The sequence below is a fragment of the Danio rerio genome, chromosome 6 (assembly GCF_052040795.2).
Source record: "Danio rerio strain M-AB ecotype USA chromosome 6, GRCz13ab, whole genome shotgun sequence".
NCBI lineage: Eukaryota > Metazoa > Chordata > Actinopteri > Cypriniformes > Danionidae > Danio > Danio rerio.
This window is the reverse complement of record NC_141026.1, coordinates 10,761,602-10,789,419: the sequence shown is the minus strand read 5'-3', so window position 1 is coordinate 10,789,419 and position 27,818 is coordinate 10,761,602. Positions and strand designations below refer to the sequence as shown.

Genomic DNA, 27,818 nt, shown 5'->3' with positions numbered 1-27,818 from the left:
ATATTGATGGTCCAGGATCAACATCAGTGAATTTATATACTGATGTTCCAGGATCAACATCAGTGAATTTGTATATTGATGGTCCAGGATCAACATCAGTGAATTTGTATATTGATGGTCCAGGATCAACATCAGTGAATTAATATATTGATGGTCCAGGATCAACATCAGTAAATTTATATATTGATGGTCCAGGATCAACATCAGTAAATTTATGAATTGACGGTCCAGGATCAACATCAGTGAATTTATATATTGATGGTCCAGGATCAACATCAGTGAATTTATATATTGATGGTCCAGGATCAACATCAGTAAATTTATATATTGATGGTCCAGGAACAACATCAGTGAATTTAAATACTGATGGTCCAGGAACAACATCAGTGAATTTATATATTGATGGTCCAGGATCAATATCAGTGAATGATGGTCCAGGATCAACATCAGTGAATTTATATATTGATGGTCCAGGATCAACATCAGTGAATTTATATATTGATGGTCCTGGATCAACATCAGTGAATTTATATATTGATGGTCCAGGATCAACATCAGTGAAGTTATATATTGATGGTCCAGGATCAACATAAGTGAATTTATATATTGATGGTCCAGGATCAACATCAGTGAATTTATATACTGATGGTCCAGGATCAACATCAGTGAATGATGGTCCAGGATCAACATCAGTGAATTTAAATACTGATGGTCCAGGAACAACATCAGTGAATTTATATATTGATGGTCCAGGATCAACATCAGTGAATTTATATATTGATGGTCCAGGATCAACATCAGTGAATTTAAATACTGATGGTCCAGGAACAACATCAGTGAATTTATATATTGATGGTCCAGGATCAACATCAGTGAATTTGCATATTGATGGTCCAGGATCAACATCAGTGAATTTATATATTTATGGTCCAGGATCAAGATTAGTGATTTTATATATTGATGGTCCAGGATCAACATCAGTGAATTTATATATTGATGGTCCAGGATCAACATCAGTGAATTTATATGTTGATGGTCCAGGATCAACATCAGTGAATTTAAATACTGATGGTCCAGGATCAACATCAGTGAAGTTATATTTTGATGGTCCAGGATCAACATCAGTGAATGATGGTCCAGGATCAACATCAGTAAATTTATATATTGATGGTCCAGGATCAACATCAGTGAAGTTATATATTGATGGTCCAGGATCAACATCAGTAAATTTATATATTGATGGTCCAGAATCAACATCAGTGAATTTATATATTGATGGTCCAGGATCAACATCAGTGAATTTATATGTTGATGGTCCAGGATCAACATCAGTGAATTTAAATACTGATGGTCCAGGATCAACATCAGTGAAGTTATATTTTGATGGTCCAGGATCAACATCAGTGAATGATGGTCCAGGATCAACATCAGTAAATTTATATATTGATGGTCCAGGATCAACATCAGTGAAGTTATATATTGATGGTCCAGGATCAAGATTAGGGATTTTATATACTGATGGTCCAGGATCAGTATCAGTTAATTTATATATTGATGGTCCAGGATCAACATCAGTGAATTTATATATTGATGGTCCAGGATCAACATCAGTGATTTTATAAATTGATGGTCCAGGATCAACATCAGTGAATTTATATATTAATGGGCTGGTATGCTATGCTCGGTTTTTTTTTTTTTTTTTTTTTTTGTGGTAATAAAAAGACACTCTAAAAAATGTCGAGAAATGAACAACAATTTATGTTCTACTGAAGGAAAAAATTATGTGATGGGAAGTAAATAGTCTAAGCTTCACCTGTGGCAGTAATATATATAAACATATACATACGTGTGTGTGTGTGTGTGTGTTTTGATTTATATTTTGTAAACAGAACTTGTCGCAACCTTTCACTTGCATTGTTTTTTTTCTAATATGAAAGTCAGTTCCCTTTAAATGTTTTGATTTTTGTGTTCAGCCGCCAATTCATTTCAATTTCATTTGTATAGCGCTTTTTACAATAATTATTGTTTCAAAGCATCTTTACAAAAGGTGCACAATACTGCATTACAATCAAGTAAGTTACATTCATTTGTTCATTTTCCTTTGGCTTAGTCTCTTTTTTTTCATCAGGAGTTGAACAGCGGAATGAACTGCCAACCTATCCAGCATATGTTTTACACAACAGATGCTCTTCCAGTTGCAATCCAGTACTGGGAAACACCCACACACACATTCACACACATACACCATGGCTTATTTTGTTCATTCAATCCACCTGTACCTCATGTCTTTGGACTGTGGTTGAAACCGGGGCACCTGGAGGAAGCTCGCGCGAACAGAGAACATGCAATCTCCAAACGCCAACTGAGACGGGACTCAAACCAGCGACTTTCGTGCAGTAAGGCTACAGTTCTAATCACCGAGCCACCATGTTGCAAAGTTACAATCAAATATAAGTAACTATATAAATAATTAACCTGCAATTGTATTGCTTATAGGGGATTTCTATGCCAAGTATATTCACGACGATTAAATGTTATCTGTAACATTTACTCTGTAAGTTTTATCACATTGTAACAATAAATGTTGTTTTGAGGTAACAACACCATTACAATTATTTATCTTAGTTCTTTATCACTTTTGTTACTTTTAACGTTATATATATATATATATATATATATATATATATATATATATATATATATATATATATATATATATATATATATATATACAGCAATGTCAAGTGAGAATAAAACTGTTTTTCTATAAAAAAAAAAAACTAATTATTTTTAAAGTGTAAACTAAAAAAATTTTTTGCTAAATAAATTTCAAACTATTTAAATGGGTTGAATTTAAACTAATTAAATTTAGTAATGTTTAACTTGATGTTTAACTTTGTTTAAATTCACGCCATATAAATTGTTCACAACCACTTTACTTAAAAAATAATCTGAATTTTTTTTTTTATCTGTATATAGCATAGCGTTTTTGATTGTTCATTTGTGTTTTATAAACTACTTATAATGTGTCGTTCAAGCAGACTATTTGTTTAGACAATTTATTTGAAGAGGCCGAAATAAAATATTCCTTTTCAGACAGAAGGAAAAATCAAATAAAACAAAAGCATTTTTGAAATTTACTTTTTTACTAAGAATTTCAGCAAATAAATGTTTTAAATGATAATATTCATGTGTGAAATTTTGAAGACGAGTTATTATGGGCTAGTTTATAACATGGATAAGCAATTTGATGGAGTGGTGTTTTATGCTGTATATTGATGAATTAAAATATTTAGGCCTATATATTTTTTCTAACGTTTTAAATAGAATTTTAAATTCCGTTTGTCATTAACAAAAAAAAAAAATCAATACTTTAAAAAGACGTTTTGTCCTTTCTATTAATCCATTCACTTCATAAATTAATTTGTATTTTTTTGGTACATGGGGAAAATTTAACGCATTATCTCATATTAACGCAACATGTTTCCAAATATAGGGCATTTACGGATATGACCAAGCCGAAATAGTAATCGAAATGTGTGTTTTTTAACGTTTTTTGATAGGTTGCCTCCTGTGTAAAATATTTCGACAATTATTATCGACAGACAACCAACTGGACAAAACAGTCCCAATTAGTATTAAATGGCTTGAATTGGGTAAAAAACATTGTTTAGGCCTAAATTTCGTTCTTTGAACATATTTCTCCACAAATAAAAAATTGATGTAAGTTTATATGGCCTATATATCTAAATTAAAAACAAAAAGATAAAAGATAGGCTATAGCTGTCACACAAATAGGCTATGAAGTAAAACAAGAATAAAAATGCAATAATATAGCTACTGCGGTTAAATACGTATATATATATCTAACGATTTTAACAAATTATTAAAATATTGATTTATAATGTGTGTGTATTTTATATTTATATAGCTGCTTGTTTAGTTTGGCCGGAATTGTCATTGTACGGCTTTAATTATTGTGCTTGGTTTGAGGAGATTTCAAACAATAACACAAACCTGTGCTGTTGCGTCATAATTAGAATGGAACATTTAGAATGTCTTGCATTCCTAAACAGCTTCTCTGTACAGATTTGTCATTTGACTTGATTTTTCTGTCTGCATTACACGAATTCAACAGCGTTAGTGTTTTATCCAACCGCTTTTGTGATCATGGGACAGAAGAGAAAGAGAGATTGTTTTTCTGACAGCGATTGCGTTATTGCGCACAATTTCTATCATGGTGCGCAAACAAAATCCTGCCCCAACGAGGCGTTCGACCATCTCGAGCCCGTTGAGGAGAGGCGACCATCAAAAAAGATGAGGAGCGGGTCGTCTTCTACTTACTTCTCTGCTCAAAGTGTCACCTCTGAGGAGAGAAATTCGGAATATTATGATACTTTCATGGATTTCTCTGTGGAGAGTCATGAAGTTCTGAAAACTGACACCAGCAGCGGCCTGAGTCTTGACGAGGCCAGGTCTAGTTCCAGCTCCAACAGTAGCTCCAGCGGGGCGTCCAGCTCCAGAAGCAGCTGCAGCAGGTCTTCCAGCTCCAGCAGGACTTCCAGCTCCAACAGCACCTCCAGCAGGACGTCCAGCTCCAGCAGTCTTGAAGGTCAGGAGGTTTAACATCCTTTATCCTTTTGACCTTTAAATGATCTCAATAATGTTCATGCTGTGTTCCAACAACATGTGTTAATATAATATGTGTTAATTACTTACTTTAGGTGTATTAGAATCCTTTTACTTAAATTGAGTTGGGAAGAAATATGAAATATTCAAAATAATAGACAAATGTTCTGTCAAATTATGAATTAAAATGTCAGCTTTAATCCTCTTGTTGTGTGTTCTCTTCTATAATGTTTATTCATTTTATTTTTTGCAGAAGATATTTTGGGCCGCTACAGAATTGTAAAAAAGCTCGGCCAGGGAGGATACGGGACAGTCCTTGAAGCAGTTCGTCTGACGGATGGTCTTGAGGTATATTTTACTCACTACATCTAGCAAAATATTTCTCTCAGTGTCTGTTCAAGTCTGTTTATTGTGTCACATGACATTGAAAAAGTTGAATGACTGTGATGATTTGAGCTCAGAGCAAGAATTACTAATGTTTTGTTTTGTGGATCAGGTGGCAATGAAGGTGGTCATGAAGAGCAGTGACATGGATTACCTCAGCATTGTAAGCAGCTCTCTTGGTTTTTACTTCAAAATTTGTTAATTAGAGCCAAACATGATTTTAAACATCACTGACAACAAATGTCTTTCCTCTACAGCCTGGTCATCCTACACCCCTTCCGTTAGAGGTTGCTCTAACCATTCTTGCCAACAATGGTCCGACCGTTCCTCAGATAATCCGGATGCTGGAGTGGCAGGAGAGGTCTGACTCCTACATAATGATCTTGGAGCGTCCCTCACCCTGCGAAGACCTATTTGATTTTCTGGAGCGGCACTTAGGAACCCTCAGTGAGAACATGACAAGGCACATCATGAGGCAGGTAGTGCAGGCTGCCCATATGTGCTGTCAGCGAGGGGTCCTCCATCGGGACATTAAATTAGAAAACCTCCTGATAAACAAGGAAACTCTGGAAGTGAAGCTCATCGACTTTGGCTGCGGTGACCTTCTAAAGACCTCAGCATATACAACATTCTGTGGTATGTATTGTCCTTCAAATCTGCAGTTTGAGATTTTACTTCTTCAACTCCATATTTTGAACAGCATCAGCTTTCTTACTGTCACTAATGAAGAAAATCTTTTTTCAGGGACTGAAGATTACTGTCCACCTGAATTTAAATCCAGTGGCAGGTACCATGGAAAGGCGGCAACTGTTTGGTCACTGGGGGTTCTCCTGTATGAGCTGCTGTGTGGAGAACCTCCTAAAGACAGTGACCTGGACTTGACAGACGAAAGAACTTGGATCAAATCTGGATTGTCAACAGGTGAGCTGGCCATTTATTACAGCAGAGAAAGCAAACTGTAAATCTGAATGACACACAGGAATTATTCAGTGATGTTCATCAGTTTTGGCCTTCATGTTTCAGCATCATCAAATCTTATTGTTTGGATTGTGATTATTAAAGCAAGTAGATGTAGTTCAGGTAATAATAATCAGACTCCTCCATCTTTTTCCACAGAGTGCTGCCAACTGGTCCAGTCCTGCCTGCAGAGGAGCCCCAGGAAGAGGATCGCTTTGGGGAAACTCAGCAGCCATCGCTGGTTAAAGGTATTCAATTCTACATTTACTTTCTTGAGCATTTTTATACAGGAGGTGTGTGTAACATGGAGACCAACATGTGTGTGTGTTGCTTGTTTCAGGTCACCAGATAAAGAACAACAAGAAGTTCCAGACCCCTCCATCAAGACGATTATATCATCTGATCTTCTACATCTTCTTGTCATGAGACTCAAATAAATTATTGTTTTATAAACACCGTTGTGCCTGAACGTCCTGTAATGGATTGAGGAGAAAATGTGCCTGCAAGAAGCAAACCAGAGCTGATTCTCAACACTAACCCAATTCCAGTGCTGTGTGTCAACACTGTCCTCATCTGTCAACACTTACAGATCCTGACAAAGCTGTAGCTGTCTTAACTTTAGCTTTAGTCTCTCCATCCCGAACATGCTTTATAGAGGGACCCTCAAGAGCACAGGTGTCAAATCCAGTTTGTGTAGGGCCGCAACTCTGCTCAGTTTAGTTCCAACCCTGCTTCAACACACTTACCTGTGGGTTTCTCACAAGCCTGAGAGACTCAATGAGTTTGATCAGGTGTGTTTAATCAGGGTTAAAGCTAAACTGTGCAGAGCTGCGGCCCTCAAGGAACTGGATTTGACACCTGTGCTCAAGGGGATCCTGAGCAGCTGCATCAACTGAACTACCTCCAAACACATGCACTTATTCAGAGGAACTGTGTTTACTGATAAATGTAATGTTTCTGCTTCGGTTTCTGCTTCTGAATTGTTTAATGCACTTTAATGTCTGTCTTGCACTGTTTGCACTTTACATCATCAGGTAGTTTACTCTTTAACCCTTGGTTCTGAGGTGTTTTGTGTTGTTTGTGTGTCTCCTACTGTTTTGTGTAGTTGTGTGTGGTTTTTATGTTGTAACTGGATAAACATGGTCTCATTTCACTGTGTACTGTTAAGATGACAATAAAGCTCTTTGCACTTGAACTTGCTCATCTCACTGTCTTCATGGTTTTAAAAAAGTGACTGTTGCAAGGTTATTTTAGTAAACAAAGACTAAAAGTAGTAGTCAAACAACTTTTACATGAACTGAAACAGAAATCAGAATAAATTAAAAAGTAAAATTAAATGATCACACTGTAAAAAAAATCTAAAATATATGATCATTTTCAGATTTAATAAGCACTCTCTTTATGGTTGGAATTCTGGCTGTTTTCTCTATTCTGACAATATCTGTTATGATGATTTTACAGACAGACACATCAGTCAAATGCATGTTTATGTTCATTAAACATCTGTTATACCTTGTCTTTAGGCATATTTGACCGCAAATAAAGATTTAATAAGTTTCTCTGAATTCTTCATCATTTCTTCTTTTCTAAATTCAAGTTTGAAAAATAAATAATTTGTGATTTGATTTGCATTATCATGATTAATCAAAATATAAATTTCTGAAGAGTACCCTACTTTTGGAGAGCCAGCTCATTTGCATTTAAAGGCACAGACAGAAAAAGCTAAAATCTGACCCAAAAACAAGCTCTAATAAATGATCTGATGGTTATTTTACCTGAAACTTCATAGACACATTCTGGAGACTTCACCTTGATAAAAGATCAAAATAGGAGCCCTTTAAAATGCAGGATTATCAATGTTGAATAAGCACCAAAATCAAACAATTAATACTATTATCCAATCAATAGGTAACCAGTGTTATGTGTAATTACTTACAAAATAACTAGTTACTGTAATTAAATTGCTTCTCTACTGAAAATTAGAGTAAAAGATTCCTTTTCATTCATTTTCCGTCTGCTTAGTCCCTTTATTCATCAACAGTCACCACAGCGGAATGAACCGCCAACTTAGCCAGCACATGTTTTACACAGCGGATGCCCTTCCAGCTGTAAGTCAGTACTGGAAAACATCCATACACACTCATTCACACACATAGACTACAGCCAATTTAGCTTATTCAGTTCACCTATAGCACATGTTTTTGGACTTGGGGGGGAAACCGGAGCACACACAGAAAACCCACACTGACATGGGGAGAACATGCAAACTCCACACAGACCCAGATGGGGACTGAACCAGTGACCTTCTTGCTGTGAGGCGACAGTGCTACCCACCTCCTTTTCATTTTTATGTGATTTAATTACAGTTACTTATAATATACTTGCTTAATACTTTACTTAATTTCAACAGTTCTGTATAAATCAGTTACGAGAAACAGAGTGATTGCATTTTTTGTGTGTGTTATACAAATATATTTTGTGGAATAATTGTATTTTGCAACTAAAGGAGGTGTTACGTCCTGAGACGTTTCTTTAGTGTGCACAATGTGCTTTGTTTTGTTATTCCAGGGGTGTCCAAACTCAGTCCTGGAGGGCTGGTGTCCAGGAGAGTTTAGCTCCAACCCTAATCAAAGACACCTGAATCATCTGATCAAGCTCTTGCTAGATATACTAGAAACTTCCTGGCAGGTGTGTTAAAGCAAGTTGGAGCTAAACTAAGCAGGACAACGGCCCTTCGGGACCGAGTTTGGACATCCCTGTGTTATTCTCTCTCTCTCTCTCCCTGCAGGTAATTGTGTCCACCTGGTAGTGATCATTGGATCTTTCTCAGTGATTGGCTGTTGGGAGAAGAGAGAGAGTATTTAACCTGAGTTGCACTGCAAACCAGTGTTGGTGGTGGTTAGATGGTGCAGCAGCTGAGCTCTTCTCCACATACAGACATGTTGTTTACTAGAGCTTTAACGATTTGTTTTAGCTTAAGTAGCTCAGTTGTGTTGAGGCTATTGAAGTCAATCTTCTACTAGTAATGATCTTCTTAACATCTAAAAATTCACCCAAAGAAAAGTGAGTCAGGTTGATTTGTTTATATTTATTTTGAGGGTTAAGTAAGAGGGTGGGTGCCATTTTTGTTTTGAATCATTTTCTCCTGTTTGTAACAGTAAAGAGTTATAGATTGTTGATGTATTTTTTTTTTTTTTCAGATTAGCAAAAGAATTATCTTAGGAGTTGGCTTGGTTATGTTTTGGCTTTACCCCCTTCTGAATTAATACCCTGTTTTCTTTGTTACATTTTATTTCTGTAAATAAACTTGTCTCTTTTTTTTTTTTTTCTTTTTTTTACCTTGTTGTTTTTGAATCTCTAGCCATTCTGTTTGAGGAGTTGAGTTTCTCTTTTTCCAGCCATTGCACATCACCAACCATTTATTTTCTGTTGCAGTTACATCCCTAGACATAAAAAGATCATAACAGAGGATAGATTTATCTGGCAATTGTAGATAATTTGATAATTTGTCAATGTAAGATATGTATGAAATAGTACCATTACTTTGAAAAGTTTTGATAATGTTGTCGAAAATGTAAATGTTCATTTTTTTTTTAACAAAACTAAAAGACTCAAATTTAAATGAAAGAATTTAATTTCTATTGTCTATGGGTTGAGATGTGTATATATTAACTGAGTAACGAAACTATTTATCAAACAAAGTAATTAAAAAACTGTCGCCTCAGAGCAAGAAGGTCGCTGATTTGAGCCCCGGCTGGGTAAGTTGGCATTTGTGGAGTTTGCATGTTTTCCCCGCGTTCTAAAAACATGCGCTATAGGTGAATTAAATAAACTAAATTGTTTCCCAGTGTTGGCTTGCAGCTGGAAGGGCATCTGCTGCATAAAACATGTGCTGGATAAGTTGGTGGTTCATTCTGCTGTGGTGACCCCTGATTAATAAAGAGACTAAATCAAAACGAAAATGAAAGAATGAAATTGGCCGTAGTGTATGTGTGTGAAAAAGTGTGCATGGGTATTTCCCAGTACTGGGTTGCAGCTGAAAGGGTATCTGCATAAAACAGGTATGTCCAAACTCGGTCCTGGCCGAGGCCGGTGTCCTGCAAAGTTTAGTTTTAACCCCAATCAGACACACCTGGGCTAGCTAATCAAGCTCTTATAGGCTTTCTAGAAACATCCTTGCAGGTGTGTTGAGGCAACTTGGAGCAAAAATCTGCACTACACCGGCCCTCCAGGACTGAGTTTGGACACCTCTGGCATAAAACATACGCTGGATAAGTTGGCGGTTCATTCCACTGTGGCGACACCACATAAATAAAGGGACTAAACCGGAGGAAAATGAATGAATTTAAATAAAATTGAAATGATGTGATTAATAAAGAATTCCTTTTTTAAGTGAATTACTTATAACTTATTCGTTAGACTCTAGCAGTGTTGGATAAGTACAACACCTAATGAATGAGTTCTTGTATAAATCAGACAGAGAACGGTTTATTAAAAATAAGCATTTGGCATGTCTAATATATACACAATGACACAGTATCAAAATACAGTAAAAATGTCATGCAGTGACGTTTCCCTTTTCTTCTGAATTTGGATATTCCATTTCCATCGACATTAAAAACGCTAGAAAGAGAGAAAAAAACAACAACAAAATGCATGTTACGTGTTGTATTCATGCCGGAATGCTTGATTCAGATTAGTCAATCACAACATTTTAAGTTGGACTGCTGATAAGCCTTGTTATTTAATTGATCATCTAATACTCTCACGGGCAGAGCAGTGATAAAACACAAGGCTACTGCCTGTTTTTATTTTTATTTTAGTTTTTTTAACAAAAAGGAGGGACTACTCTCGCCCTGTTTCAGTTGAGATTACGTCAAACATCAAATAAAACTAGATGTTAAAGTTTGAGGACAAACTTAATGGTGGCTTGGGAAGCCTGTTAGTAATTTATATAGTTTGAAAAAGTATCAAGTTGGCTAAAATAATATTTAGGATCCCTGCAGTCAACGACCTTACAACTTTAAAGACTGAAACAAGCCAGTAAAAAGCTTTAAAGTTGATCCACGTGTCTGGCTGGTAATAGCATGAGTCTAGCATGAATTAGCATGATTCTAACATGAATTAGCATGATTCTAACAAATAAGCATGTTATCAACATAAACTAGCATGTTGTTAGCATGTTTCTAGCATAAATTAGCATGTTACTAGGATGTTTCTAGCATGAATTTGCATGTTTCTAACACAAACTGGCATTGGTGTTAAGATGATTCTTCTATGAATTAACATGTTGTTAGCATGATTCCAACATGAATTAGCATGTTGTTAGCATGTTTCTAGCATGAATTAGTTTGCAGCTAGCATGAATTCGATACAAATAAGCATGTTGGTAGCATGTTTCTAGCATAAACTAGCTTGTTGTTAGCATATTTCAATGACAAATGTCGTGAGCAAAGCACTATCATTAAATAGCATATAATATGATTCTAGCATCAATTAGCATGTTGTTAGCATATTTCTAGCATGAATTAACATGTTGTTAGCATATTTCTAGCATGAATAAGCATGTTATTAGGATGTTTCTAGCATGAATTAGCATGTTTCTAACACAAACTGGCATTGGTGTTAGCATGATTCTTCTATGAATTAACATGTTGTCAGCATGAATTAGTATGTTGCTAGCATGATTTCGACAAAAAAATAGCATGTTGATAGCATGTTTCTTGCATAAACTAGCTTGTTGTTAGCATGTTTCTAGCATGAATTAGCATGCCATTAACATAATACTATCATGAAGCAGCATATAACTAACATGATTATAGCATGAATTACCATGTTCTTAGCATGTTTCTAGCATGAATTAGCATGTTGTTAACATGATACTACCATGAAATACCAAATAACATGATTCTAGCATGAATTAGCATGTTTCTAACACAAATTAGCATAGTGTTAGTATGATTCTTGTATGAATTAACATGTTGTTAACATCATTCCAACATAAATTACCATGTTTCTAGCATGGTTTCTAGAATGTTGCTAGCCTGTTTCTAGCATGAATTAGCGTGTTGTTACCATGATTCCGACATGAATTACCATGTTGCTAGCATCTTTCTAACATGAAATAGCATGTTGTTAGCATGTTTCTAGCATTAATCAGCATATTAGCATGTCATTAACAATACTATCCTGAAACAGCACACATCTAACATGATTCTATCAATAATTAGCATGTTGTCAACGTGTTTCAAGCATGAATTACCATGTTGTTAACATGATACAGTGTTTCCTCTAGAATTTTTTCAGCTGTGGCGGCAGTCTTTTATTTTACACAGATCTGCCAAATACTTGTGGTGTTATTTCAATGACAAATGTCGTGAGCAAAGCACTATCATTAAATGGCATATAATATGATTCTATCATCAATTAGCATGTTGCTAGCATGTTTCTAGCATGAATTAACATGTTGTTAGCATATTTCTAGCATGAATTAGCAGTTTGTTAATATGATGCTAGAATCATGTTATATGCTATTTCATGATAGTATGAATTAGCATGTTGTTAGCATGGTTCCAACATGAATTAGCATGTTGTTAGCATGTTTCTAGCATGAATTAGCATGTCATTAACATGATAGCTGCGTCCCAAATGGCACACTATACACTATGCACTCATGCACTATGTACTTATGCACTTACACACTCAACAGGAAAGTATATGCATGTAGTGTTGTCCCAAATGGCACACTAATGTTTTTTTACTAAGCGGAAATTCAAACCGTTTCCCTGATGACGTTTGACGGTTGCCAAATCATTGAAATAAACGACCAAACTATCATATAAAACCTGCCGTGAGTATTGCCGCATTCACCATCGGGAGGCGCTATAATCACTCTCGTCGGAGAATTTTGCTTTCACTATCCAAAATAAATAAAGTTATTCAACATGTGCGTCCGATAGCTCCGCCCCTTCCGCTACGTAAGCAAACCTGCGGTCGTTGAGTGCGTGAAGTGTCCATCATTACACACTTCATTTTAGCGGCTGAATGAGTGCATCATCCGGGTAATTGAAGTGCTCTTATTATTTTTAGTGTTTTCAGTGTGAACGCACTACTTACACTATTTATACTACAAAATGGCGTAGAATAGTGCATAAGTATGCGATTTGGGACGCAGCTGATACTATCATGAAATAGCATTTAACATGATTCTAGCATGAATTAGCATGTTGTTAGCATAGTTCCAACATGAATTAGCATGTTGTTAACACAATTTTAACATGAACTAGCATGTTGTTAGCATGTTGTTAACATGATTCCAACATAAATTAGCACGTTGTTAGCATATCTCTAGCATGAAGTTAACATTTTACTATAATGAAATAGCATAAAAATAGCATGAATTAGCATCTTTCTAGCATAAATGACCATTTTGTTAACTTGATCCTGTCATGAAATAGTATATAACATGATTCTAGCATGAATTAGCATATACTTTATTTAGCAAAATTAAAACAATATAGAGGCCTTTGCCTTTCATATTAGCCACTTCTGATACCAAATGATCGACTAGAAATCAAGTTATGATTTGTTGTTCCTAAAACTTGAATAAGCAACAAGGCTTTTGTCAGGTAGTGTATAATACATAATCATAACTCCTGTATAGCAGTCCCACAACATACTTTCCCTGTCACTCAAATCCTCTGTCAGAAAAGTCTAGTGACTGTGAATGACCTTTTTACAGTGTCTGCTATAACATTAATGTTGATTTCTTGTACATAGATGAATATGGCCACTGTGTAAATGCACAGTACAGTTACGATCTTATTGCCACATTAGATCGCTATGATAACATAACATCTCTGCCTTCGGTGATTTCCTGAAGATAAATACCAAAAAATAACACAACTGGAATAACTACAGCAGTCGCGATAGTCTGATCTTATATCAAGTATGAGCTTGCGATGACATATGATGACGTGTGCAGGTGTTAAAGTGCTGTCCTATTTCTTAGGGGTACATTTTGAAGCCCTTTACACTCTCTTTTGAGGGCCAAGGGGAAGGGGTATGAATACAAGAATAGAATTGGGATCTAAACACACTTCCTTGATCTTTACAGTGACATATTTTATTTTTTGCAATAACTAGCACTAAACTAAATCAAATGTCAACAATTAAAGAGGATTTGTTCATTGTTGCATCTTGCGGTCGATGCATTTGTGTGTGTTTTCTAAAGTTAAACGTCCTCCAGGATTTACCTTCAGTGTTGTCGATGTCTGGACTTGTTGACATGAGAATCCAGGCCAGGCCGACCAGCAGAGAGACCACCAGATTCACTGTGATCCAGGGGTAAAGGATGCTGCTCTCTGAGCCTGGCGGCCTGAGGAAAGACAAACACAACTCGACTCTTACTATTCTGTCCAGCATTTACCCAGCAAGCTCTACTGAGAGAGACGTCTTACCAGAGAGTAGTGTTATAGCTGGAGTACTTGTAGAGGTTGATGCGATCACTCGTCATCTGCTGGCTTAATGATAACACAAGAGCTGAAAAGTAGACTGGAGGAGAGAAAAGATATACTCAAAATACTTAGCAAAGGTTTGGAATTGAATGAATTTTCTTAAGTCTCTGGGCAATTTAAGGCTTGCTTGATGAATACAAACAAGTAAGCTGTTTTATTTTGGATGATATTTTACTTTTTCTTATATAGGCCTACACTTGACACAAATTGAGAATTATCTAAACAACTGGGCTCGAAAATTTAATACCTCAGATGACGTTTATTACTTTTTAATACTTTTTAATGGCCTTAATTTCGGCTAAATTCATTTACTACCTTTTACAATCCCGCAGACACCCTGTTTTAAAAGTGTTTTTCTAAAATGTACATTTATTTTGTCTTTGGTAAAAGTGTTTTTCCTATGTAATTGTGTCTTATGACAGGTAAAAATGTTTTCCAAAATGTAAATTTGTCTGGAGCTTTGTAAAAGTGTTTCAACTCAACTAATGTTGTTTTGCACTTCCCGGCCACCATACTAAGATGACTGCTCTTTTTTATGAGTACATAAACTAAACAGTTTGTTAATTTGAAGAAAAATCCATGATATCGGCCCTGAGCTCAGGTATCGGGAACGGAGAAAGAGTATCAGAACATCCCTAAACTGACTGCTTTTTTTTTTTTTTTTTTTACACATAAAGGTTTTTTTTTAAGAAAAAAAATTCACAGACGAAGATCAACTCACAGACAGAGGCGAGTGCTACAGGACTCAGTCTCAGTAAACTCCTCATAGCGGCTGGGGCTTTGGCTAGATTGACCCTGTTAGCAGAAAAACAAGCACTCGTGTTGGATGTGAAGGACTCAGACAGTATTCTAGTATTTGTATCATGAATGCATTTGTATTGTGAATGTGACCTGTCAAAGGCAGAGACTGTGCTGAGAGCGAGCAGCAGGTACAGCAGGGACTGGGCAGGATACGCCAGTGTGTGAAACTGCTGCAGCAGATTAGACAGAGAGCTCATCTGATCCCCTGCCAACACATACACCACTATGATGTTCCACACCGCATAACCAGCCAGAAAACCATGAGAGAACAGACCAATCACCCTGCGGAGTGCAACGAAGGATACAAGTATAGCAAAATTACGATTCTTTAATTATTTTCATTGCAATTTCAAAAACAGTTTGACTCATTTGTTAAATTTGTTTTACTAACTAATAATAAGCAGTTAATTAGTGGTTAAAGTTAGTTAATAGTTTCTTAATATTGTGATTTGTGACTTAAATTGAAGCATTACCGTTATTTATTACAGTATTCATAGCGCTTCACTTTTTCCACGTTTGTTTATGTTACAGCTTTATTCCAAAATGGATTAAATTCATTCTTTTCCTTACCATTCTACACACAATATCCCATAATGACAATGTGAAAAAAGATTTTTTGAAATTGTTATAAATTTATTAAAAATAAAAAAGCTGAAAAATCACATGTACATAAGTATTCACAGCTTTTGCCGTGAAGCTCTAAATCAGGGGTCACCAACCCTGTTCCTGGAGAGCTACCTTCCTGCAGATTTTAGTTGCAACCCTGACCAAACACACCTGTTTGTAACTATCAAGTACAGCTTTATGTACTATTAATTGGTTCAGGTGTATTTGATCAGGGTTGGGACTGAATTCTGCAGGAAGGTAGCTCTCCAGGAACAGGGTTGATGATCCCTGCTCTAAATTGAGCTCAGGTACATTCTGTTTCCACTGATCATTCTTGAGATTTTTTAGCAGCTTAATTGGAGTTCACTTGTGGTAAATTCAGTTGATTGGACATGATTTGAGGCATACACCTGTCTATATAAGGTCCCAGGGTTGACAGTGCATGTCAAAGCACAAACCAAGCATGAAGACAAAGGAATTGTCTGTAGACCTCCTAGACAGGATTGCTTCGAGGCACAAGGCTGAGGAAGCTTACAGAAAAATTCTGCTGCTCTGAAAGTTCCAATGAGAACAGTGGGCTCCATTATCCGTAAGTAGAAGATGCATGGAGCCACTAGGACTCTTCCTAGAGCTGGCTTGCTATCTAAGCTGAATAATCCGGGAGAAGGGTCTTAGTCAGGGAGGTGATAAATAACCCGATAGTCACTCTGAGCTCCAGTGTTCTTCTGTGGAGAAAGGAGAACCTTACAGAGGGACAACCATCTGTTCAGCAATCCACCAATCAGGCCTGTGTGGTAGAGTGGCCAGACGGAACCACTACCTGCCTGGAATTTGCCAAAAGGCATCTGAAGGACTCTCCGACCGTAAGAAACAAAATTCTCTGGTCTGATGAGACCAAAACTGAACTTGTTGGAGTGATTGGCAGGCGTTATGTTTAAAGAAAATCAGGCACCGCTCATCACCAGGCTAATATCATCACTACAGTGAAGCATGGTGGTGGCAGCATCATGCAGTGGGGATGTTTTTCAGCAGCAGGAACTGGAGGACTAGTCCGGATAGAGGGAAAGATGAATGCAGCAATGTACAGAGACATGCTGAATGAAAACCTGCTTCAGAGTGCTCTTGACCTCAGACTGGGGCGACGGTTCATCTTCCAGCAGAACAATGACCCAAAGCACACTGCCTAAATATCAATGGAGTGGCTTAAAACATCTCGATGAATTTCCTTAAAAGGTCCAGCCAGAGCCCAGATCCTATTGAACATCTCTGGAGAGATCTGAATATTGCTGTACACCGTCTCTTCCCAGAGGAATGGGCAAAATTCCGAAAGACAGGTGTGCCAAGCTAGTGGCATCATATTCAAAAAGAGGTGAGGCTCTAATTGCTGCCAAAAGTGCATTAACAAAGTATTGAGCAAACGCTGTGAATCCTAATGTGCATGACATTGTTCAGCTTTTTTATTTTTAATAAATTTGTTTTTTTTAATAAATGTTTATTGTGTGTAGAATTTTGAGAAAATAAATTAATTTAATCCAATTTGGAATAAGGCTGTGACATAAAAATATGTGGAAAAGTGCTAAGAATACTTTCAGGATAAAATTATTAAAATGATTTAAAAAAACTAGTTATTAAAACTATTAAGTTTAGAAATGTGTTGAAAAAATCTTTCCATTAAATGGAAAAAAATATACAGGGGGCTAATAATTCAGAAGGGCTAAAAACTTCAAATGTAACTATTGCTATTTGCTATTTCTAAAGCAACAGCACAGCTCTGACTAAATATGAATGAAAGTTAAATGTCAGGAAATGCTGAGGGGTGACACCTGAAGCCGCTGTGTACTCTCATGGAGACGTCTCTGGTGGTCCACATTGAGCGGATGTCCATAATGCTCTGCTCGATCGGACCGCTGGGCTTCCACTGCTCCACTCGATCAGCCGCTTGAAAACGTCCTGCAGTCAAACAAACAGTTACACAACCTGCAGAATAGAGGCACTGGAACAACTTACACAAACATACACCTAAGTGTTTAGGTGTCAAAAGTTGTGTCTTAAAGGCATAGTTCAGCCCGTGCTCAAGACCGTTTGCCAAGTCTGTGTGAATTAAAGTTTATACTGTTGTGATTAACTTTCAGGAGGTGGCATGTTCTCCCCATGTTCGCGCAGGTTTCCTCTGGATGCTCCAGTCTCTCCCCACAGTCCAAAGACATGCACTATAGGTGAATTGGATGAAGTAAATTGGCCATAGTGTATGAGTGCATGTGTGAATGTGAAAGTTTTTGGGTGTTTCCCAGTACTGGGTTGCAGCTGGAAGGACATCAGCGGCGTAAAACATATGCCGGAACAGGAAATGAATAAAAGGTTATGGTGAAAACACATAAAGATTCTGTTTTAGATGTGCCATCTGAGTTATAGAGCACAAAATGGTGGAACATGTCAACTCTGTTAGTGCTTTTAATAGTTTGACAATAAACTAATCAACAATTAGCATCACATGTTCCCTGTCATATATAAAAGTCAACTGAAGTGCTTTTAATTGTACATTTTTATTTAATGTATGACGAAATCTCAACTAAATCAAATTAGGTGTTTTTTTAAGCTACCGTAAGTTATTTTCTCATATTTATAAGTGTTTATGTGAACCCTCGGTTTAAACACTCTTTGACGTGAATAAATTATTTCAGCATTCAGCAAAAGTTTCTTAAAGAGGGCAGGACATGTCAGATACTATAGAGCAGGGGTGTCAAACTCAATTCCTGGAGGGCCGAAGCCCTGCACAGTTTAGTTCCAACCCTGCTCCAACACACTTACCTGTAGGTTTCAAACAAGCCTGAAGGACTCAATTAGTTTAATCAGGTGTGTTTAATTAGGGTTGCAACTAAACTGTGCAGAGCTGCGGCCCTTTTGGAACTGAGTTTGACACCTGTGCTATAGAGCATTTGATTGGTCAGAGATTGATGAGAGACTGAAGTATGAGGTGATGAGAAAAAAAAACAAGTGACAAACCTGAAGATTTGAATGCTTGTATCTTCTAAATGTGAATTTTGTCACTGTTTTGGAGCACACTAGATTACAAATAATGTGAAGACTAACATATTGATACTAATTGCTTAAAAAAAACTTTGCATTATTTTGCCTTTTGGAATGAGTGTCATGTTTGTTTGTTTTTTGATGCACAAAGTACCAGTATCCACTAAATTGCATTTAATGAATAACCAAGGACAATTATTTAAGCTAAAAGTCTTCTCGAATGTACTGTTGAGTATAAAAAGTGATCAGAGGATAAGTTAATATACAGCAATTTTTTATTTTGGCCCTTTATACTTTTCCTTTGTAGACAAATCAAATGAGTTGAAACTCACGACTCTTCTCCACAAACACCTTCCCCACAGGCTGACTCGGCCCCTGAGGAGCCGAGAACAAGGAATGCTGAGGAATGGGTGACTGGGGGTCCGTGATGACATCATCATCCTCTACGTCCAGTTCATTGTTGGACTGCGTTTCTGTAACTTTAGGTTTCACCCTGGAGATTCAGAACAGTGTTAGTTTAACATCTAATTAGATCTAGAGAGCTTTAAAAAATTCCAACATACAAAACAGATGCAAAATCTAAAATCTCTAAACAGTTTAAAGTCATAAGTGGGGCTGGAGAGAAAATATTTTGCTATTTCAGCACAGAATTTTGTAAAAAATCTGTGGATTAATGCGGAATGATTTTGGGAGTATCGTAATTAAAAAAAAACTTAACATATGAAATAAAAAAATAAAACCTTTTTAACTTTTATTTAATGTTTACAATGCAAACCCAATTAGATCCACTTATTTGGTAAACAAAGCAGATATCTCATCTAACATATCTACTAAAAGACAAAAAATATTACTTTACAAACTGTATTATAAATAAATCATATAAACATTTTCATATTAGTCAATTATAGTACTGGAATTTATTTTAAAACTGAATAAATATAAATTTACACAAGTAAATAAACAGACTCAACGATGGGCTAAAAATCAGCCGATTTCTGTGCGCGCATATTCCATGGGCCGAGTCATGAGTCTGTTCACTAATTATTACAATTCCTTTTAAATTCAAGTGACTTTGTAACCTTTAATAAAAAATACTTTCCCTCCCACTTGTAACAACCAGTTTTAAGCAGGCGAGGGTAACCCTGCTGCTCATAAAACGATCACTTTCCAAAACCTTTTCATTCAACGTTCCCTGCTGGTGGAATGATCTTCCCACACGGACTGCAAATTCGCTAGTATCATTCAAACGACAACTAAAAATCCCTCTCCTGCATGATCACCTGAACCTCTGTGAACAAATCCAGGACCCCCTCTTCTCCCCCCACCACATTACACGACAACCTCAAAACATCATGCAATTCTGAGTGTGCCTCACACAGGTGAGTGGACTTGACAAACCACCTGTAGAAAACACACTGTTTTCCCTCTGTAACAAATTAATCAACACTTGCACCAGTTTTGCATCACACTCTTGCAATCATTCCAATCTAAAATAAATAAATAAATAAATGAAATATTATTTATGAAGTGTGCTTTACAGAGGTGAGTGGGCTAAACAAACCACCTGAAGAACCACTGCTTTTAGCAAGAGGGTGGGATCAACCTGTCACTCATATATGAACAAGCAACAGCAGACCACTACCATCAAATCAATTCTCAGTGGACTATTTGGACTATCCTGCTTATTATATTAATCATTTTTGACAATCCAGTTCACTCTGATAACCAATACTGTAACTTCACTTTCATCCTAACATCCAGGTAAGAAAGCGACTTACTTCCTCTTTTTCGGTTTGCGTGTCACTTCTTCGTCAGTATTCTGATCCAATGTATCTCCATTTGACACCAGGTCTGTCTGATCTCCCTCCGCATCTGAAATCAGAGCAAACCGGCCATTATTTTGGGGATATACGCATTCATAAATTCATGACCCTATAGCCCAGGCAGGTGACAAGAAGAGAACACGCAAATGAACAATATTTCTACCGATGGCTTGAGCTTTCTTCTTCTTTTTCCTCCTTTGTGGCGGATTGTCCAGAGGCTCCGGGGTCAACGGCTCCGGACATTCAGATTGTCTGCGACTGGCGAGGCCTCCCATTTCCATTCCACCATCTACAAAAGTGATACAGCCACCTTATTACATAAAGAACACCTGTATATGGTGTAGGGTTGGGCGATAACGACAAAAATGGCATCTCGAAAATTATTTTTTATATAGAATGATAATGATATATATTTCAAAGTTGTTCATGCTTCCAAATTTAAAAGAGTACCCTAACAATGACTGAAGGAACAAAAACGAGTAGGTCCATTAAATGGCGTAACCTATTTTCGGGCGATACATTTTCGGTGGGGGCGAGGCAGTGGCGCAGTGGGTAGTTCTGTCGCCTCACAGCGAGAAGGTCGCTGGTTCGAACCTCGGCTCAGTTGGCATTTCTGTGTGGAGTTTGCATGTTCTCCCTGCCTTCACGTGGGTTTCCTCCGGGTGCTCCGGTTTCCCCCACAGTCCAAAGACATGCGGTACAGGTAAATTGGGTAGGCCAAATTGTCCGTAGTGTATGAGTGTGTGTGTGTGTGAATGTGTGTGTGGATGTTTCCCAGAGATGGGCTGCAGCTGGAAGGGCATCCGCTGTGTAAAAACTTGCTGGATAAGTTGGCAGTTCATTTCGCTGTGGGGACCCCGGATTAATAAAGGGACTAAGCCGACAAGAAAATGAATGAATGAAATTTTCGGTGGCTGAAAATACTGTACATCTCTAATGTCAACACACTTTTAGATTACCCATGTTACACATTTCTGCTGTGTGATTGGCTCTTAGATCAATATAGAGTAAAAAAGTCCAGAGCTAGATTTCCTCACCATTTCCTCATACTCAAGGGGTTCTAAACTTAAATTTCTTTTTTCTGTTGAATATAAAGCAAGCAATTAAAAAAAACATTGACATCCATAGCAGAAAAAATACTATAAAAGTCCACAGCTGTTTTTCTCCATATTCTTCAATTTTGTCTTTAACAGAAGAAAGAACTGAAACAGATTTAAAAGACGTAGATGATAGAGGTTTAAACAATCTATTTAAGGGCAAACATAATAATAATGAGGCATAAACCATACCCTGAAACTGCAGAAATCTTCTACAGATATACCGCCAACAGAAATTGATTTATTGATATAATTAAAATTAGAAAAAAAAACAAGTGCAAAAAACTACTAGGGAAAACAAACTTATGTGATGGGACTATTTGTTTTGATTGAACAACATTCCCCACATGACAAAACATCCCATTATTTCTGATCATGTATGCTGTTTACATCCCCTAAGCTGTAAAATGTTCATCTGTTCACACATTTTTCTTTGGCTTAGTCCCTTATTTATTGGAGGTCTCTACAGCGGAATGAACTGCCAACTATTCCGGCATATGTTTTACGCAGCGGATGCTCTTCCACCCGCAACCCAGTACTGGGAAACACCCATACACTCTCGCACTCACACTCATACACTACAGCCAATTTTGTTTACTCAATTTACTTATGCCACATGTCTTTGGACTGTGGGGGAAACCAGAGCACCTGGAGGAAACCCACGTGGACACGGGGAGAACATGCAAACTCCACACAGAAATGCCATGTAAAATGTTTAGTTTAATGGTATATTTAAGATATTTGTGATTCCCAATTGCTCCATGCTTTTGAATAGCATTGAAAGGGCCCTGGCATCTGCTCTCTCATCTTCTGGTGTGAAAAATTCAACAGTGACATTTTAAGTATTTTGAAATAAAATATTGAATGAATGTAACTTGCAGTAAAAAACAGCCTGTACTTTTTACTTTTTATAACAGATTGTCTCTTGCATGTGTATATGCATCCGATAGGTCAGTCCTACAGGTCTGAAATTAGCTCTTAATAGTCTGAACCAAGCCTTCTGTCGCCATCCGTATCTGAACTCAGATACAACCCTGCATTGATGTACATATTAAGAATAGAATCTTTGCTTTAACCAATCAGAACCTTTTACCTGAATCACACCCTTTCTGCTCTTGTGCAGAGAATATGGTTGCTGTACTGTAAGTCAGAGCGGCCTAGGAATTGATTGTGAGTGTTAAAGCTGGCTTCTGCTGATGAACCTGCAAACTGTCTTCAGTAAACTTTATTTATATGAATCTCTGACTCCATCTCTTCTTCATCTCACAGACTGCTCACTAATTTGGGTTCAAACTGTAAATGATCTCTACAGGATGTATTTATTTCTTACCATCAGGTTCGTCCACACTCTCCACATCTCTTTTGGCCTTCTTTTTCCTACTTTTTGGAGCAGGCATTTCTTCTGTGATGAACAGAAGAGCTTCATTAAGCAAAATAACATTTTACCTGACAAAAATAAAATAAAATACTTAAAGGGATAGTTTACCCAAACATTAAAATTAGCTCACTATTTACTCTTCCTGAGATGCTTTTAAACCTTCATCAATTTCTTTCTTCTGTTGAACACAAATGAAGATATTTTGGAAAAAAGCTGAAAACCGGTAACCATTGACTTACATAGTATGAAAAACAAACACTATGGAAATCAACAGTTGACATGTCTTCAAAATATCTTCTTCTTGTGTTAAACAGAATTATTAGTTTTGGGTGAACAATTCCTTATGTACAGAGTGTGACGCGGCTGTAATGAGAATCAGCACCTCCAAGTCCGAGGCTATTGGTGGTCCAACAGTAAAAGGTGGTTTGCCATCTCCAGGTTAAAGGAAAGTCTTTACCCTAGGTGGAGGAGTTCAAGTATCTTGGGGCTTTGTTCACGAGGTAGAGAAGCATGGAATGTGAGATTGACAGGCGGATTGGTGCAGTGGCAGCAGTAATCTGGTGGATGTATCAGTCCATTATGGCAATGGTTCTCAAAGTGTGGGTCGGGACCCCCCGAGGGGTCGCGGGACAATGAAGGGGGGTCGCCTGGTGATTTCCAAAAATCTATTTATTTTTATTAAATCATAAGAATTACCATATTTTATCCATAACCTACTGAAGAGAAAAAAATAGTCGTTTATACCATATAGTCACTATGGTAGCTTATAGTTACTACTTCTATTGGATTGCAACCCCTGGGATAATTGCATTATATTAAAGACACAGCAATAGTGTCAGATGCAGCAGATTTCATAACACCTGGTAAAACTTTGTTGCCCATTTACAGCTCTCATACATTAAAAAAATTAAAAGAAGAATAGACTTGGGTCCATTGGTGTGTGTGCGCCATTGCATGCAAGGTTTCTGTATTTATAACCACCTCAGAATATATTGGGGGTCGCGACTCACTGGCATTGTCATTTTGGGGGTCACGGCCTGAAAAGTTTGGGAACCCCTGCATTATGGTAAAGAAGGAGCTCAGCCGAAAGGCAAATTTACCGGTCAATCTACGTTCCTACCATCACCTACGTTTATGAGCTTTGGGTCATGACCGAAAGGACAAGATCTTGGACACAAGCGGCCGAAATGAGTTTCTTTTGCAGGGTGGCAGGGCACACCCTTATAGACAGGGTGAGGAGCTCTCTCACTTGGAGGAGCTCAAAGTAGAGCCGCTGCTCCTCCACATCGAGGGAAGTCAGCTGAGGTGGCCCAGGCATCTGTTTTAAATGCCTCCTGGACGCCTACCTAGGGAGATGTTCAAGACTTGTCCCACCGGGAGGAGGCCTCGGGAAGCCTTGATATGTTTGAGAAAATAATAAGCAGCTGAGCTCTCAGGCCATGGTAAACATAGGAAGTGTGTTTATGCATGCACAATATAATTTGTTGTTTTACTTCATAGAACTCCATATAAAGGTTGGAAACTTTTTTGCACATGTCTATGTAAAGGGTTAATGCTGCCAACTGATGATCAACAGTAAAAATGAAAAGATTGACCTCTTCCCAAAAAGGAAAAAAAACTCCAAAAATCAAAAATGTCATTATAATGGAAGTCAATGGGGCAAAAACAGCCACAAGCACAACAAACATTTTGAACAATAGACAAGGCCTAAAGACATTTCATAACACACTAATACCTACACAAACACATAACATGAATGAGATAATTTGACACTTCATTCCAATAAGAAAGAAACACTCTATGAGAAACACTCACCTGCTGTGTCTTGACTGCGTGTTTGAAGACATAATGAAGAAAGAGGAAAGAAACAAGACTCAGCCCTTCATTATCCTTTATAGACTACAACAAACAACATCTAATAAGAAAGGTGATCTTACCTTGGCATAGACGGCAGTGCTCGAGGTGTCCGCTGAAATGATAAAAGCTAACATTAGATTATACAAAAACGCTCGAGTCAAGCTGTCTATTTATTGTGACTTATAAAGCTTACCATTGCCCTTCTGGCCATTGCTCTCAAGAGTACAGAAGAAAGACAATGGAAGAAACGTGGACATTTGCCCATGTACACACAAACATCTTTGTGTGCTTAAAGCGAGGATTAATGGAAGTCTAAATCTGAGACGGGCATCTGCCAAGAGCAGGATTATGTAAAGGAGGAGCTACTCAGGAGATCAAATAGTGTTATTCAACCTTCTGACATAAACATGCAGCCTTTATCTAGATATAGGCTGCATTTATTTGATTATAAATGCAATAAAAACAGTGATTGTGCAATGCTATTAAAATTTAGAAGAACTGCTTTTTTATTATAATATATTTAGGATATAACACAAAAACACATAGCCATTCTCTTATGTTACAATTGGGTTTTTTTTTTTGACCCAGAACAGATAAAGAAAACTAAATTTTTTAAATTACATATTTTTAAGCATAGGAACAGAACTTTGCAAGCGTTTTAAAGATATCGCTCGCCCAAGACTCACTCAAGATATCTGTCACCATTTACTTTCCTAAAAGGTCTTTTCTTCTGTTGAACACAAGAGAAGATGTTTTGAAAAATGTTGGAAACGGGAGTTCCATAATATTCATTTCTACCTCAAATATCTTCTTGTGCGTTCAACATTATAAGGAAGCTCATAAATGTTTGAAAGCACTTTAGGATGAGTACATAGAGAGTTTTTTGTTTTGTTTTTTTAAGAACTATCCCTTTAAGACGCTCAAAATACACAACGTTTTTTACAATATTTTTAGAAGACATAAATATTAGAAAAATGGCCATTCTGGAACTGGCTATGTATGGACCAGGTTTAGATGTAAGAAATACTTTTTTGCTTACTGTTCGTGAATTGATATTATTATATTAGTCAAAATTATATTGTATATTATTAGAATGTAGTCTTGCTTCATTAATTCTGTTGATAAACATGAATATGCGATCAAATTCATGCAAATGATGTCAATGTTGCTATGAAAAGTTTTCAACAAATTTGCTAAATTTATTCTAAGCTGTTTGTGTAGGCCTGTGTTTTACAATACTGTAAAAATACTCAAAGATATCTGTCGACAATTTCAAATAATTTTATTTCATTTACCAAAATCACACAAGTGCCAGTTTCACATCCGTAATGGAGAGATGTCATATCCACAATGAAGGATTTTCTACATAAATGCAAAAATGTAGGGATGCACCGACCCTGATACTTGGATTGGATATCGGTTCGATACCGCATATTTTTGCTGGATTGGGTATCGGCCAGCTGGTACCGATCTAAACCCGATCTTGCGCATGTGCTATATTGTGTGTAATTTATAAGCCAACAAAAGCCATGAAGGTAGCCTATTATAAGGGCTTAGAGGGCTGATATTAAATACTGTTATTTTTAAATAAGATATATTATTTGACTTTATCTATAGAAACTTGAGATATTTGAGAACAATAGAAACTGTATTATGCTGTAAAAAACAGTGTCGGGATCGGTATCGGTCGATAATTTTGGTATCGAGATCAGATCGGTTCCAAAAAAATTGTATCAGCGCATCCCTACAAAAATATCAATTAAAATGAATTATTTTTGCTTGGGTTGTGTGCAGTTTGATTCACTGAATGTTTAATGTTTAATTCACACATTTAAAATGTAAAACATGATTAAAGACTGATATTTTTCATAATTTCAGTATTGTATAAGGAAGGTAAAAATCCTATGCAATGTAATAGTTATCGCCCTTTCAGTCTTCTGTGTGTTGATTATAAAATATTAACATCTATATTAGCGAAACGAATTCAAAATTGTATAAATGTAATAAAACCAGATCAAACTGGGTTTATTTAAAACAAACATGGAACCAACAACGTAAGAAAGACAAAATTTACAATCAATAGCAGTAAAAAGTAAAAAGAATGCAGTGCTTTTCAGTATTGATGCTGAGAAAGCCTTCGATAGAGTTGAATGGCTATTTTTTAGAACAAACACAGATAGAAATGGGTTTTGGAGAAAAATTAGTGGAATGGATCAATATGTTATATTATGAGGGTTTCTGAAATACTCAGACCAACCTGTGGTCTTTACCATATCTACATGCCTAAATCCATTGAGTTGCTGAGTGACTGACTAGAAATTTGCGTTAACCAGCAGTTGGACAGGTGTACCTAATAAAGTGGCCGGTGAGTGTATAACGTTACCACAGACATACCCGCTGTCCTTGAGGAATTGGAGGAAGATCTCTTCTCCTTGAGCTGGAAACCTACACTTAACAATATGTGTATAAGACAATACACATACAACATTAAAGTTCGTTTTGTTTTAAATTTGTGGGTTAACAGTATGTTACAGAACAAACTAAAAGTATGTTACAGAATACGAGTCTTCTTACTAAAGCAAGAAACAAACCTTTGCTTCCGGATCCATCCTTTCAATTCGTGTAATAGAAGGTTTATCGGTTCAATTAAATATTAAACATTATCTACGAATTTATTTGTCGTTTGTGACCTGAGATTTTGTTTTGCACGTTGTCCGTTGTTGATGTTGGAGACGAGTGGGCT

The 27,818-nt window shown here is 36.9% G+C and overlaps 2 protein-coding genes and 2 long non-coding RNA genes across 16 annotated transcripts in view; 3 read left to right on the top strand and 1 right to left on the bottom strand.

Annotated features, from left to right (window-relative positions):
- LOC147843376 (uncharacterized) overlaps nucleotides 1-14,441 on the top strand; it is a 21,408-nt gene extending 6,967 nt beyond the window's left edge. Inside the window, exons 2-4 of one of the 3 annotated variants that reach the window (XR_015493354.1) lie at nucleotides 9,464-9,859; nucleotides 10,032-12,611; nucleotides 13,183-14,441. This is a non-coding gene — a long non-coding RNA (uncharacterized LOC147843376). Of the gene's footprint in view, nucleotides 1-9,463; nucleotides 9,875-10,006; nucleotides 12,612-13,182 lie in introns of all 3 variants that reach the window. The other 2 variants (XR_015493355.1, XR_015493356.1) reach the window with 2 other exon arrangements.
- LOC147843375 (uncharacterized) overlaps nucleotides 1-27,818 on the top strand; it is a 704,457-nt gene that overhangs the window by 632,044 nt on the left and 44,595 nt on the right. The window lies entirely within an intron of this gene.
- LOC108190369 (serine/threonine-protein kinase pim-1-like) lies at nucleotides 4,033-7,165 on the top strand. The gene is made up of 7 exons (XM_087256824.1): nucleotides 4,033-4,612; nucleotides 4,883-4,977; nucleotides 5,126-5,176; nucleotides 5,271-5,649; nucleotides 5,758-5,934; nucleotides 6,130-6,218; nucleotides 6,311-7,165. The coding sequence occupies exons 1-7, from the start codon at nucleotides 4,171-4,173 to the stop codon at nucleotides 6,320-6,322; spliced, it is 1,245 nt and encodes a 414-aa protein (XP_087112950.1). The 5' UTR covers nucleotides 4,033-4,170; the 3' UTR covers nucleotides 6,323-7,165.
- tmem237b (transmembrane protein 237b) lies at nucleotides 10,439-27,818 on the bottom strand. Of its 11 annotated transcripts, none has more exons than XR_015492723.1 (14): nucleotides 27,667-27,818; nucleotides 27,470-27,520; nucleotides 25,156-25,187; nucleotides 25,034-25,047; nucleotides 23,171-23,242; nucleotides 20,907-21,032; nucleotides 20,699-20,792; nucleotides 19,253-19,413; nucleotides 17,717-17,843; nucleotides 15,378-15,569; nucleotides 15,084-15,281; nucleotides 14,430-14,968; nucleotides 14,226-14,347; nucleotides 10,439-10,593 (listed from the first exon to the last, which is right to left on the bottom strand). XR_015492723.1 is itself a non-coding variant. In XM_087255481.1 (14 exons), exons 5-14 carry the CDS (start codon nucleotides 23,235-23,237, stop codon nucleotides 10,529-10,531), a joined length of 1,122 nt encoding a protein of 373 aa, XP_087111607.1. In that variant the 5' UTR covers nucleotides 23,238-23,242; nucleotides 23,601-25,047; nucleotides 25,156-25,187; nucleotides 27,470-27,520; nucleotides 27,667-27,818; the 3' UTR covers nucleotides 10,439-10,528.

Bases quoted from the DNA above. Each gene is read 5' to 3' on its own strand.
- LOC108190369 (XM_087256824.1), top strand. From the start codon at position 4,171: ATGGGACAGAAGAGAAAGAGAGATTGTTTTTCTGACAGCGATTGCGTT. The intron at 4,613-4,882 runs GTCAGGAGGTTT...TATTTTTTGCAG, and splicing joins CAGCTCCAGCAGTCTTGAAG to AAGATATTTTGGGCCGCTAC. The intron at 5,177-5,270 runs GTAAGCAGCTCT...TTTCCTCTACAG, and splicing joins ACATGGATTACCTCAGCATT to CCTGGTCATCCTACACCCCT.
- tmem237b (XM_087255480.1), bottom strand. From the start codon at position 25,340: ATGGGCAAATGTCCACGTTTCTTCCATTGTCTTTCTTCTGTACTCTTG. The intron at 21,033-23,170 runs GTAAGAAATAAA...TCACTTTTGTAG, and splicing joins GAGTGTGGACGAACCTGATG to ATGGTGGAATGGAAATGGGA. The intron at 19,414-20,698 runs GTAAGTCGCTTT...CTGAATCTCCAG, and splicing joins CGCAAACCGAAAAAGAGGAA to GGTGAAACCTAAAGTTACAG.